The following is a 14,163-nucleotide window of genomic DNA, read 5'->3' as shown; positions in this document are numbered from 1 at the left end:
TAGCGGTCGAAAACAACAGAAGAAAAGAACCAGGAGTCACGCCCTGACTCTGGGTGCCTGGAATGTTCGCACCCTCTTAGACAGAGACGACAGACCAGAAAGACGCACAGCGCTCATTGCTAGAATGCTTGATCAGTACCAGGTGGACATAGCAGCCCTGAGCGAAACCAGGTTTGTGGGTGAAACCCAACTGGAGGAAGTTGGAGGGGGCTACACCTTCTACTGCATTGGGAAGCCAGATGGCACCCCAAGAACCTCAGGCGTGGGCTTTGCCATACGAACCAAACTTGCACAACAGCTTGACAGCCTTCCATGTGGGATAAATGACAGGCTGATGACCTTGCATCTGAAGCTGTCCAAGGATCGCTTCGCCACAGTCATCAGCTGCTATGCCCCGACAGTGACCAACCCTGATGACATCAAAGAAGCTTTCTACAAGAAGCTCAGCCGCACCATTTCAGCGGTAGACAGAAAGGACAGGCTGATCACCCTTGGGGATTTCAATGCCCGTGTTGGCGTGGACTTCTCCTCATGGCCAAAAGTCCTAGGACAGCATGGCACTGGCAAGTGCAACTCCAACGGACTGCTTTTGCTCTCGCTCTGCACGCAGCATGGACTGACCATCACCAACACCCTCTTCCAGCAAGCGGACAAGTACATGAACACATGGATGCACCCCCGCTCCAAGCAATGACACATGCTGGACTATGTGATTGTCCGGCAGAGGGACAGAGGTGATGTTTCCATTACACGCTGCATGAGAGGAGCAGTCTGTTGGTCGGACCATCGCCTGGTACGCAGCAAGATGAACATCAGACTTACACGCAAGCTTCAACCAGCCAGGCACAAAACCCCTAGGAAGCTGAACATCCACCGCCTCCCTATCAACAAGGACATGCTGCAGCAGCAAATCCAAGTAGCTCTCCAAGAAATTCCTGCATCAGCTGATGTAGAAGAGGTATGGAGCACCTTTAGAGATGCTGTGTACACAGCAGCAGCTGATAGACTCGGCTTTGTACAGAGGAGCCACAAAGACTGGTTTGACGAGAACGACTCTGGAATCTCCAAGCTCCTGAACACACTGCATATACAGCATCAGGATCACATTTCCGATAAAGACTGCCAGAGGAAGGAGAACCAGTTCTTGCAAACCAAGCAACTCGTACAGAAGAGGCTGTGTGAGATGATGAACACCTGGTGGGAGAGAAAGTCCGAAGAGCTTCAATCCGCTGCTGATGCTCACGACATGAAGACCTTCCATGATGGTCTCCGAGCTGTGTATGGGCCAAGAGTCATAGGATCAACCCCTGTCCGAGTTTTGGACCAGACCACCCACCTGACAGACAAGAAAGACATCCTTGCCTGCTGGGCAGAGCACTTCAACACCCTCCTCAACAGAGACTCGTCCGTATCTGACGAGGCAATTGCAGCCCTCCCACAGCTACCAGTCAGTGACTCGCTAGCTGCCCCTCCCACCAAGGTCGAGACCCAGAAGGCCCTGAAGCTGACAATGTCAGGAAAAGCATCAGGAGTGGATGGAATCCAGGCTGACATCTACAAGTATGGAGGCGAGGTGCTTGACAGACAAGCTGACCACCCTGTTCCAATCTATCTGGGAGAGAGGGGAGGTCCCCCAGGATTTCAAGGATGCTTCTATTGTCCACATTTACAAACGGAAGGGAGACGAAACATCCTGCGATAACCACCATGGAATCTCTCTCCTCTGCATCACCGCCCGCATCATACTGAACAGACTGGTTGACCATGTCTCCAGCACAGTCATCCCTGAAGCACAGTGTGGCTTCCACTCAGGCAGGGGAACATGTGACATGGTGTTTGCCGTACGCCAGATGCAAGAGAAGTGCCGTGAGCAGAACAAGGAGCTTCACATGGTCTTTGTAGACCTGACTAAGGCCTTCAACACGGTGAACCACCATGGTCTGTGGAAGATCCTCCTAAAGTTCGGCTGCCCAGAGAGCCTAATCCAGCTGATTGCGTCTTTCCACGATGGCATGCAGGCGAGAGTACAGGAAAATACTGACATGTCGGACCCGTTCCCTGTGGTAAATGGAGCGAAGCAGGGTTGCGTCCTGGCACCCACACTGTACTCCATTCTCTTCTCTGCCATGCTGATAGACGCCTTCCAATACTGTGACCGGGGCATCTACATTCAGTTTCGCACAGATGGCAAACTTTTCAACTTGCGGCAACTCCACGCCAGGTCCAGGGTGTTTGAGGCACTGTTGAGAGAGTTCCTCTTCACTGATGACTGCGCGCTTGCTGCACACACCCATGAGGACATGCAGTTCATTATGGACAGGTTCTCAACCTCCTGCAGGCGCTTTGGACTCACCATCAGCCTCAGCAAGACCGAGTCCATGTACCAGCCAGCTAGCTCACAGACCGCCAGTGCTTCCCCCCCACCTGCAATCAAGATCAATGACACAGAGATCAAGTCAGTCGACAAAGTTTTGCTACCTGGGCAGCATCCTATGCAGCAACGGAGCCCTTGATGCAGAAGTGACGCTGCGCATCGCCAAGGCCAGCTCCACCTTTGGCAGACTCAACAACAAGCTGTGGAACAACAAAGGCATCAAGCTCAGCACCAAAATCAAAACCTACAGAGCTGTTGTGCTGACCACCTTGTTGTACTGCTGTGAAACATGGACGACATATCGCCATCACATTCAACAACTTGAGCAGTTTCACCAGAGATGCCTATGAAAGATCCTCAGCATAAAGTGGCAAGACTGGGTCTCCAACCTCCAGGTCCTAGAGAGGAGCGGCCTGCCCAGCATCGAAAGCCTGCTGATCCAGTGCCAGCTATGCTGGACAGGACACGTTGTCCGGATGACAGACAGCAGGATCCCGAAGATGCTTTTGTATGGCCAGGTGAAGGAAGGCCACCGTGAACGTGGACGAGTCTGCAAGCGCTTCAAGGACACCTTGAAGACAAACCTCAAAGCCTGTGACATAGACATCACTTCGTGGGAAACTGATGCCCTTGACCACTCTCACTGGAGGAAATTTTAGCAATATCATCAGCATATTGAGCCAGCTTGGTAGATGATAAAAAACATGTATGCAAATCATAAATCATAAAATTTCTTGGGATCCTATTTACTTCAAAACTGGAAGAAACACATTGATTCAGTGGTGACTAAAGCAGTTAAAAGTTTAAATTTCTTAAAAATTGTAAGTCACTCTCCTTGGGGACAAGACTCCAAAATTCTTTTACATTTAGCGACATCTCTCGTAAGATCAAGATTGACCTACGGTCAAGAAATTTTCTTTTCTGCTCCGCCGACGTTTCTAAAGAAGCTGCGAATAATTGACAGTAAAGCTGTGAAACTGGCTTTAGGGGTACCTGTGCATACTAAGACCTCAGAAGCCTATAAGCTTGCGGGTATTCTACCACTAGATGAAATCAGAAAATTAAGTTCTGCTAAATATATTGTGAGATGTACAGCAGTGGATGATTTTGAGGAATTAAATATTAGGTCTGATATTGATTTTCAAAAAAATGCACAAAATAATTCAAATCTACAAACCATTCGCACATATGTGTCAGATATTTTAAATTCTTCAGACATTGATTTGCATGATATGGCACCTCATGTTCTGGTGCCACCTGTCCCTCCCTGGGAGTTAACAAAAGCAAACGTCAACATATGTGCTTCTGACACAACAAAAGGAGAATCTCCACATATAATAGCAGCATCTGTCAGAATTGAATTAGAAGAAAATTTTGATTATCATTTAAAAGTTTACACTGATGGCTCGGTCCTGGATGATCGCAGTGCAGGATCTGCTTTTGTCATTCCTGACCTAAAAACAGAAAAATCATATTATTTAGGTAAGGGGCATTCAATTTTTACAGCTGAATTGGTGGCCATCCTTATGGCTTTAAATCATCTTGTTGATATACCAATCATAGTAAGTAATATCCTATTTTGTGTTGATTCTCAGTCTGTCTTAAAAGGTTTGCTCCTTTTTGAGAATAATCAAAGAGAAGATTTATTTTTTGAAATTAGGTATTTATTGCACTCCCTATTTGTGAAGGGTACAAATGTTGATTTTTGTTGGATGCCATCCCACACTGGATTCCTTTATAACGACCAAGCAGACAGGGCAGCAAAAAGGGGAGCAAAAAATCCAATAGATAGTATAAAAGTATATTGCCCATTGTCATACAAGGAAATAAGCAATATACTAGAAAGAGACTTTTTTATAGGTGCTTGAATTCAAGTCTAAAACCTCGTCAGTTGACTCTCTCAGACTTTGGTCCGATTCGCAGACCAATTCTGAGCTTAGCTCTCAGACTATTATCAAATTCATTACGGACCAAGTATTGTTCTAATGTCAAGTGTATATGCTTTAGTAACCTGACAATTGAGCATATAATTTTTCACTGTAGCTTGATGAAGCCTTTTGTACACGAAAGTGTGTCTTCACAAGTGACTGAGAATGTTGATGTTTTTGACTTTTTGCATTCATTATCAGTTGTTTCGCTTGTCAGTTTAACGACTTCTCTCTTACGAAGTCCTTTAAGTAATTTCCTGTAACTGTATTTAGAGGGTTTTTTGTTTTTGTTTTGTTTTTCCCCCAACCCTCCATTTATCCACATCTCCCACCCCTTCTAACCGATAATACTCAGATGTATTCATAAATACTTTAACAAAATGTCTTCAATCACCGATATGTGTGACGGGACATTAAACAAAAATTCCTCCTTCCTCCTCTCGCTGGAGGATGCTGTGCTCTAGTGGCATAAAGACATTTGAAAACAAGAGAACGCTGGCAATATACTAGAAAGAGACTTTTTTATAGGTGCTTGAATTCAAGTCTAAAACCTCGTCAGTTGACTCTCTCAGACTTTGGTCCGATTCGCAGACCAATTCTGAGCTTAACTCTCAGACTATTATCAAATTCATTACGGACCAAGTATTGTTCTAATGTCAAGTGTATATGCTTTAGTAACCTGACAATTGAGCATATAATTTTTCACTGTAGCTTGATGAAGCCTTTTGTACACGAAAGTGTGTCTTCATTATCAGTTGTTTCGCTTGTCAGTTTAACGACTTCTCTCTTACGAAGTCCTTTAAGTAATTTCCTGTAACTGTATTTAGAGGGTTTTTTGTTTTTGTTTTGTTTTTCCCCCAACCCTCCATTTATCCACATCTCCCACCCCTTCTAACCGATAATACTCAGATGTAATAATAATAATAATAATAATGGATACTTATATAGCACACTATCCAGAAATCTGCTCTAGGTGCTTTACAAAAACGCTTTTGATAACATAAAACATTATATCTATGTTACATACACACACCAAAATGTGACCACACACACACACACACGCACGCACGCACGTACGCGCTCACACACACGCACGCACGCACACACACACACACACACACTGCATACATACATTTTAACATACATGTGTATCTAACAGCTACCCTAACAAATACGCACACATAGGCAGGCACAAACTTACATAAACACACGCACACACAATACACATTCATATACATGCATGTAGTTGTGGACCTGCCACAATTGAACTTATTGCTGAGGGAAAAGGTGAGTTTTGAGACGAGATTTAAAAGATGCGAGGGAATCAGAGTGACGGAGGTTATCAGGGAGCTTGTTCCACGTCTTTGGCGATTGAAAAGAAAACGATCTGTGTCCATAGGTCTTACTTCTGACGTGAGGTATCCTGAGAAGTCGAGTATCAGAGGAAGAACGGAGCTGGCGAGACGGGGTATAGATATGGATGAGTTCAGAAAGATACTTGGGGCCAGATCCGTTGACTGCAGAAAAGGTCAGAGTGGATAGCTTATAGTCTATTCGATCAGAAACAGGCAACCAGTGGAGAGACTGAAGGAGAGGAGAAACATGGTCAAATTTAGAAGCTCTGCAAATGAGTCTGGCAGCGTTATTCTGAATTCGTTGGAGTCTGTCTAACAGGTATTTGGGAAGGCCGGCCAAAAGAGAGTTGCAGTAATCCAATCTTGAGAGAACCAGAGAGCATACAAGTGTCTTGGTTGCATCGGTTGAGAGATAGTGGCGGATAGAGCTGATTCTACGCAGTTCCAAATAGGCAACTTTACAGATATTCGAAATGTGCTGTTGGAAGGAAAGAGACTGGTCCAGGATTACACCAAGACTGCGAACAGAGGGAGAAAGTGAAACAGGTGTGCTATTGATCAGAACAGAGTCAGGAAAGGAAGGATGTTGACGAAACTTCTTTGGACAGGTTATCATCAATTCAGTCTTATCATCATTTAATTGCAGCTTGTTGAGAGTCATCCAGTCCTTTAGGCCAGCAATGCACTCCTGTGTTTGAGTCACCAGTGCATCAAATTCAGCTATGGAAGCCGACTGATAAAGTTGTGTGTCATCAGCAAAGCTCTCATGCGACATCGCATGATGACTGATGACATCCGACACAGGAGCCGCATACAGCACGAAAAGAACAGGACCTAGGACGGACCCTTGTGGGACACCATATTTCAAGGCAGATATTCTAGAGTATGTACCATTTACACACACTTTCTGTGTACGATCTGACAGGTAAGACGTGATCCATGCTAGTGCAGTGTCACGAATACCAAAGGAAGTTTTAAGTCTGTTCAAGAGGATAGAGTGGTCGATAGTGTCAAAAGCTGCTGACAAATCTAAGAGAGCGAGAACAGATATCTTATCCTCATCAAATCCCGAAAGCAAATCATTCACTATTCTAAGAAGGGCTGTTTCGCAACTATGACCACGTCTATAAGCTGACTGGTGGGAATTAAGTAAGCCATTCTGCTCCAGATGAGCTAAGAGCTGAGACAATATGATCTTTTCTAGCAGTTTTGATAAAAATGACAGATTAGAGACAGGTCGATAATTTTTCAAGCAATTATGATCCAAAGATGGTTTCTTGATGAGTGGACATACAATAGCAGACTTGAAGCTTTCAGGGAAACAACCAGACAGCAAGGAAGAATTGATGACATGAGTAATATGTGGCAGTAGAACATCAATACATTCAACCAACAAAGAAGACGGGACAGGGTCAAGCTCACAGGATTTCGGACAAGCGCTCAGACACACTTTCTTCACAAAATCTTCAGTTACCGGTTGGAAACAATGTAAAACAGGACCACTGTACACGCGTTCTTGAACGGGTGAAGAAGGAGACACAACAGAGTCAAGCTTCTCACGAATGCATGATATTTTGCCGGTGAAGAAGTCAGAAAACTTTTGAGGGAGTTCCTGCGCCGAAAATGTTGTAGGGAGAGGAGTGTTTTTCATTTTACCTAGTAGATTGTTCGTAGCGTTGAAAAGCTGTTTGGCTGTGGTGCATGCAAGTATTTTAGAAGAGTAGAACTTTGACTTTGCCCTGTCAACAATGTTTGTTACATTATTCCTGGCTGTCTGAAAAATGTCCCTACTGATGGTCAAACTAGTGGCGCGCCAGTGCCTCTCAGCTCTTCTTCTCTCCCGCTTGGCCTCCAACAGCTCTGGTCCCACGGTGTTGTACCAAGGCGACGGGGGACGATTGGAGATCAGGCGCCGAGTCGACGGGGCGTGCCTGTCGAGTGCAGCGCGTAGGACAGTGGATAGCTGGTCAGCAGTCGGCTCAAAAGGGATATTAGTCAGCAGGTCAGCTTTAAGTAAGTCTAAGTCAATTGTGGTCAGTGTGCGCACCTCCCTATACACACGGGGCGTGGGAGGTTTGGTGAGGTTCAGTTGACACGTCACACTGTGATGGTCGGAGGACAGGGTGTGATCGACGGTGGTAGACTTCAGGAGGCAGTCCTCATTTCTGTGCAACACCCAATCGACGATGTATTCATAAATACTTTAACAAAATGTCTTCAATCACCGATATGTGTGACGGGACATTAAACAAAAATTCCTCCTTCCTCCTCTCGCTGGAGGATGCTGTGCTCTAGTGGCATAAAGACATTTGAAAACAAGAGAACGCTGGCCATTAAGGATTAAAAAGTAAGTATACTAATACTTCAGTTGCAATTCTTTCCAAAAAAAAAAGAAAATTCTTATTTGAATAAAATCAAATACACTCAATATTTTTCTTTCAAACTTTGTGTAATTGTGGATATTGCCACTACGTATGTGTGTGCGAAATTTCATGAACATATCTTGCTTAGAAGTATGTGGTTGCTATGAACATGTTCCAAAACTTTTCAGCCTTGATTTCTCAGTTCGTTACTTTCGCGACTTTAGAACTTCAAATCACAATAACTTTTCACAGAATCACCCGATTTACAAACTTTTTTTTTCGTTGTAAAGGTCGTTTATTGCAGATGTATGATATACCAATAACTAAAAATCGACCTCTGGTGCAAAGCGACTCATTTCGTGGTGGAGGGTCACATATATGTCTGATTCATTGGTTCTTGATGCCGTATATGTCTGTTTCATTGGTTCTTAATATATGTCTGATTCATTGGTTCTTGATATATGTCTGTTTCATTGGTTCTTGATATATGTCTGATTCATTGGTTCTTGATATATGTCGGATTCATTGGTTCTTGATGCCATATATGTCTGTTTCATTGGTTCTTGATATATGTCTGTTTCATTGGTTCTTGATATATGTCTGATTCATTGGTTCTTGATATATGTCTGTTTCATTGGTTCTTGATATATGTCTGATTCATTGGTTCTTGATGCCATATATGTCTGATTCATTGGTTCTTGATATATGTCAGATTCATTGGTTCTTGATGCCATGTCTGTTTAATTGGTTCTTGATGCCTTATGTGTCTGTTTCATTCATTCTTAATGTCTTTGTTTTGTTTTGTTCTTGATGAAACATCTATTCTGTATTCTAGATTTTGGTTGTTATTTTTTTTTTTCTACTATTGCTATAACGTCATCAACTGTGTGTATATGTGCTAGATAGAGAGGTATGGAAGGAAAGATAAAGGGAATGAGAACAGGGAGAGAAAAGGAGAATGTTTGTGTGTGTGTGTGTGTGTGTGTCCATGTTGTATGTGCGTGTGTGTGGCCATGTTGTGTGTGTGTGTGCTGTTTCTCTTTTTTCCATTCATCCACACAATTTTCTCTTGCACTCTCTCTGAATGTTTCTTTGTGTGTATGTCTGTGTCTGCAAATGTTTGTGTAAGTCTGTGTTAGGGAAAGTATGGGGTGCATCGGTATGTGCAAATTTCAGTCAACACATCTCACTCATACCCTTTTCCAGGTGTGACATCTACGAAGAAAAGTCCCCAGCAGAATTCAAGCAACTAATCATGGGCTTCCTGCGTTTTACGGAAATCCTCAACAAACTGAAGAAATCACCGCAGGCTCGCAGATCCAAGGTATGCTCTGGAAAGTCATCATGTTCTTGAGAATTCATGTATGAATAACACAAGCATCCACTCAACAACCACACACACACACACACACACACACACACACACACACACACACACACACATCCATGCACACATGCTTACGCCCCACCCCCACCCCCTGAACCTGCAACTTTATTTTTACATTGGATTTGTGACACGGCAGTTCCGTCTGAGACACTTAGTCCAGAATCCGGCACATCACGATGTCGGAGGGTGAGAAATCAAAACGAGCGCAATCTCACTGTTTGACCAGTACTCTGACGGGCGCAATAGCCGAGTGGTTAAAGCGTTGGACTGTCAATCTGAGGGTCCCGGGTTCGAATCACGGTGACGGCGCCTGGTGGGTAAAGGGTGGAGATTTTTACGATCTCCCAGGTCAACATATGTGCAGACCTGCTAGTGCCTGAACCCCCTTCGTGTGTATATGCAAGCAGAAGATCAAATACGCACGTTAAAGATCCTGTAATCCATGTCAGCGTTCGGTGGGTTATGGAAACAAGAACATACCCAGCATGCACACCCCTGAAAACGGAGTATGGCTGCCTACATGGCAGAGTAAAAACGGTCATACACGTAAAAGCCCACTCGTGTGCATACGAGTGAACGCAGAAGAAGAAGAAGACCAGTACTCTAAACTGTGCCCGCTGTGTCTGCAAGTGTCTGTCTGGAAGCATGCTTAGCGAGAGAATAGCGCAGCTGCCACCTCCCACAAACCACATAGTGTTATTTTTTTACAGAGCACCAGTCACCGCCTCTCCCCCTCCCCTCCCCTTTCACTGCATCCTCCACACACACCACGCATCACCACAGGTGGCTACACATGGCGCGAAGATGGTATCGCTCCTGACTCATCAACACACGTACGCACAGAAAGTGCTGACCAAGTACCGAAGCAACTCTTCACACAACAGTGAATGGCTGCAAAATGTGTTATGTAATGTAGTGTAGTGTAAATATATATATATATATATATATATATATATATGCATACATATATATATATAGAGAGAGAGGATGGGTGTGTGTGTTTTGAGAGACAGATGTTTGTGTGTATGTGTGTGTGTGTGTGTGATGCTTTTAGATAAGTTACCCTTGTCAAAGTTGTTATAGGTATGATCAACAACAGAAAAGTTCCTGATAAAGTAAACGAAAGCACACGCGCGCGCACGTACACACACACACACACACACACACACACACACACACAATGCACAACCTAAAGTAACCCTCAAAGTGCTGGATATAATAAAACATACATACAGAAATCATGCTTAAAACAAAGGGATAGTTTGCCTCCGCTACCTGTGCTCTGATTTGGGCCATTTGTATGCTTATCAGTAAGAATAAATAGGTAAACCTATACATTTTTGGAAAGTAGAGTGAATGAAGAATCAGATAAAAGTAAGAAAAAGGCTGTACCTTGTAAGTAGTTGGAGATATTCCACAGGATATAAACAACAAATTTTGCACACTTGTTTTCCAAAAATGTCAACCACAATGTTTATAGGTATTTTCACATCTTTTACAGAGTCAAAATCTCAAAATTGGCATTAAACTGTGCAGAAAATGTGCTGGCTGCAGAATCATGATATGAATATAACTGAAACAATGAAATTATAAGCATTGTATTATTTGTTTGAGACACGCCCACCGACGCCACGCACGCACACATCTACAATACTTTATGCAATCACTGGCAAAAACAGAAATAAATGTTTTCTTTTAGCTCATGTTGCTTTCAAAAGCAGCAAGAATGCTTTAAATCAAAAGAATTTCCAGTTTTCTAGCTTGATTTGGTCAAGAAATCGCAATAGACCCATGCCTAACCCACTTTACCACCCCTCCCCACCCCCATCACCCACCCCCCAGTTTTTGTGGCTGGAGACACAAAACTGAATGAACAACAAGCAAGCCAGCATGCCCAAGTGTCAAAATAACAAAGCCGTTTTCACCAGAATCCCTGTCAGCAAACGAATCATCACTGGTGACAAGGTCACTCATTTCCTGAGCTTTGTCAACTTCAGTGTCCCTCATTGTTTACAAAAATACGAAGATCTGGACTTATAAACTCGGTCAAAGTTTGTGCAAACACAAACAGGGAGGCAGTAACACCAGAACGAGGCAGTTTTACGAAGGCTGCAGAGTAGAGCCGTACGATGTCGGACCTTATGTAAACAGAGCCACGATCGTGGCCCATCGCACTTTACTGGGAAAGCCACGATCGTGGCTCATTGCGCTCTCCGGGTTAATATAATATATATGTATGTATGTATATATATATATATATATAGAGAGAGAGAGAGAGAGAGAAATATTTTCATGTCTTTAGATCCCAGTGGAAAGTTAATAATGGACTGCATGCTACCTGCTTTGTGTATGTGAAGTTTGGAACCACATCATTAGACACACGTGTCAGTAAGTACGAACAGCCATGACAAAAGGAGAGAACACTGAACACTGAACACTGAACACTTTAATGTCAATAGCTTTACAGCCCTAATGACATGGGGGTTCATAATACAAATAACAACATGCATCAATAGTAATAATATTGATGAAAACCAAAACCAAAACGAAATCAATCAATCTGTGCAACAAAGTGCAGTTCGACCATCCATTCAAAGTAATGGCATGTAGTGAGAAATAAAAACAAAAACATATATAAATGTATAACATAATATTTTCCATATGAGAGTGACAACACAGATTTCACTTTTCACAATGAGCAACACCTGATACTATTTTATTATTGTTGAGTTTTTTTTCGTCGCATGTTATTCGCTTCTGCAATATATTTTGCAAGTGACTGTAGTGAAGTTTCCTGATTTAAATTAAGCACTCCAAAAATATCTTCATACTTTGCTGAATTTGTTTTAAATACAACACATTTTTCTCGAATATCGTCATAAGCTTTACAACTAAACAAAAAATGTAACTCATCCTCCCTTGAATGCCCGCACATCGGACAAGGGGAGAGTAACGAGGGCTCAGTCTGAAACCACTTTTCATAAGCATTCAAACCAATCGTTCTCGTTCTAAATCTGGCGAGACTTGTTCGGTGCCACTTGTTTGTCACGACTGTGATATATTTTTCTGTTTGAAATATACTTTTAAAACTATAAAACCATCTATATTTCTCAGTGCTTTCCATTTTACCGTGCCAATTCTGTTTATATGAAGCAATTAGCCTATCTTTGAATTCTGAAACAAATCCTTCTACACATCCAACTCCCTGACACATCCACACAATCCCAAATCCATTTACAGTTAATGTCTTCTTTACAAAATATACCCAGTTTTCCTTCCCTCTCTCATGTTCATTTACTAACATTTCATACGCCTGCTTACATAATCTCGATGTGGGTAGCCTTATTAATTTTAACCAATATTTTATACATTTCACACATGATTTAATGTATAATGGGTATCTACCACTTTCTCCATATAATACAGTATTTGAAGCATGTAATGGAACATTTAAAAAACGTTTAATAGCTAATGTATGTACTTTTTCTAAATCTTTGTTATCAGAAAGTCCCCAAATTTCGGCACTGTATGTTATCATTGGTTCTATTTGAGTATCAAAAAGTTTCCAAAATATATATGAATCTATCGAGCCTAACTTACGTAAACACCTTAAGATTTCTATAACCCCCTTCTTCCCCTTTCTACAAATTTCTGCTACTGTCCTTGTCAAACTCAGCTTAGTTGTAAAAATCATACCAAGATACTTATAAGCATTAGTTACCTTCACTTCATCAGTTCCATAGTGCCATTTTTCATATTTAGATAAGTAACCACCTTTTCTAAACACAACTACATTTGTTTTCTCAAGATTAACTTTTAAAAATAATCTATCTGCTTCTTGCTTTAATATGTTCAGCTGATTTTGAAGTCCTATGGCCGTGTCAGACAAAAGAATTACATCATCTGCAAATAACATGAGAAACAGTTCAACAGCCCCAGGGATCATTTGAATCCCATGTCTTCCTTTTTTCGTTATCTCTCCTGCCAGTTCATTAATAAAGAACGAAAACATCATAGGGCTCAACAGACATCCTTGTTTTACGCCACGTGGGCAATCAAATACATCTGAATATACACCCTTCTCACGTACACACGCTAAAACTGCATCATATACACCACGCAGTGCCATATAAAGCTTACCATCAACACCAGTTTTACGTAACACATTCCATAAACTATTTCGATTCACAGAGTCGAAGGCCTTCTGAAAATCTACAAAAGCAACATACAATTTTCTATTTTTTAATAAATGTGTTTGTACAATTGCATACAATGTGAAAATGTGGTCAATGGTGCTGTAACCTGATCGAAATCCAGCTTGCTCTTCAATAATCTTTTCTTCTCGTTCAGCCCATTTAGTTAATCTTCTATTTAAAATGTAAGTGTAAACTTTACTAATGATACTTGTAAGTGCAACTCCACGGTAATTATCTGGAATATTTGGGTCTCCCTTTTTGTGAATAGGTATGATAATCGATTTTGCCCAATCTGTTGGAAAGATTCCATCATTGAAACATCTGTTAAATAAAAGCACCAGAAAATCAACAATATCTGTATTTGCCTGCTTTAACATTTCACTCAATATTTTATCTGGGCCTGCACTTTTACCTGGTTTTAAATTGTTTATGCTATCAATTACTTCTTGCCTGCTAATTGGGTCATTAAAACAAGGTTCTTCAAAATCACCAACCTCCTCTACTACCTCATCTTCTGTTTCAGTATTAGCATTACCTACAAATACACTAGAAAAATGGTC

General features: G+C 42.1%; 1 protein-coding gene across 1 annotated transcript in view; it reads left to right on the top strand.

Moving 5' to 3' along the window:
* The window catches only part of LOC143274623 (GATOR complex protein Iml1-like), a 228,834-nt gene that overhangs the window by 104,726 nt on the left and 109,945 nt on the right, over positions 1 to 14,163 (top strand). The window contains exon 13 of the mRNA XM_076578493.1: positions 9,227 to 9,344. Coding sequence (XP_076434608.1) covers positions 9,227 to 9,344 — 118 coding nt within the window. The remainder of the gene's footprint in view (positions 1 to 9,226; positions 9,345 to 14,163) is intronic.

This window comes from Babylonia areolata, chromosome 29 (assembly GCF_041734735.1).
Source record: "Babylonia areolata isolate BAREFJ2019XMU chromosome 29, ASM4173473v1, whole genome shotgun sequence".
Classification (NCBI taxonomy): domain Eukaryota; kingdom Metazoa; phylum Mollusca; class Gastropoda; order Neogastropoda; family Buccinidae; genus Babylonia; species Babylonia areolata.
Note: the sequence above shows the minus strand (reverse complement) of the source record. Positions and strands in the feature narration are given on the sequence as shown.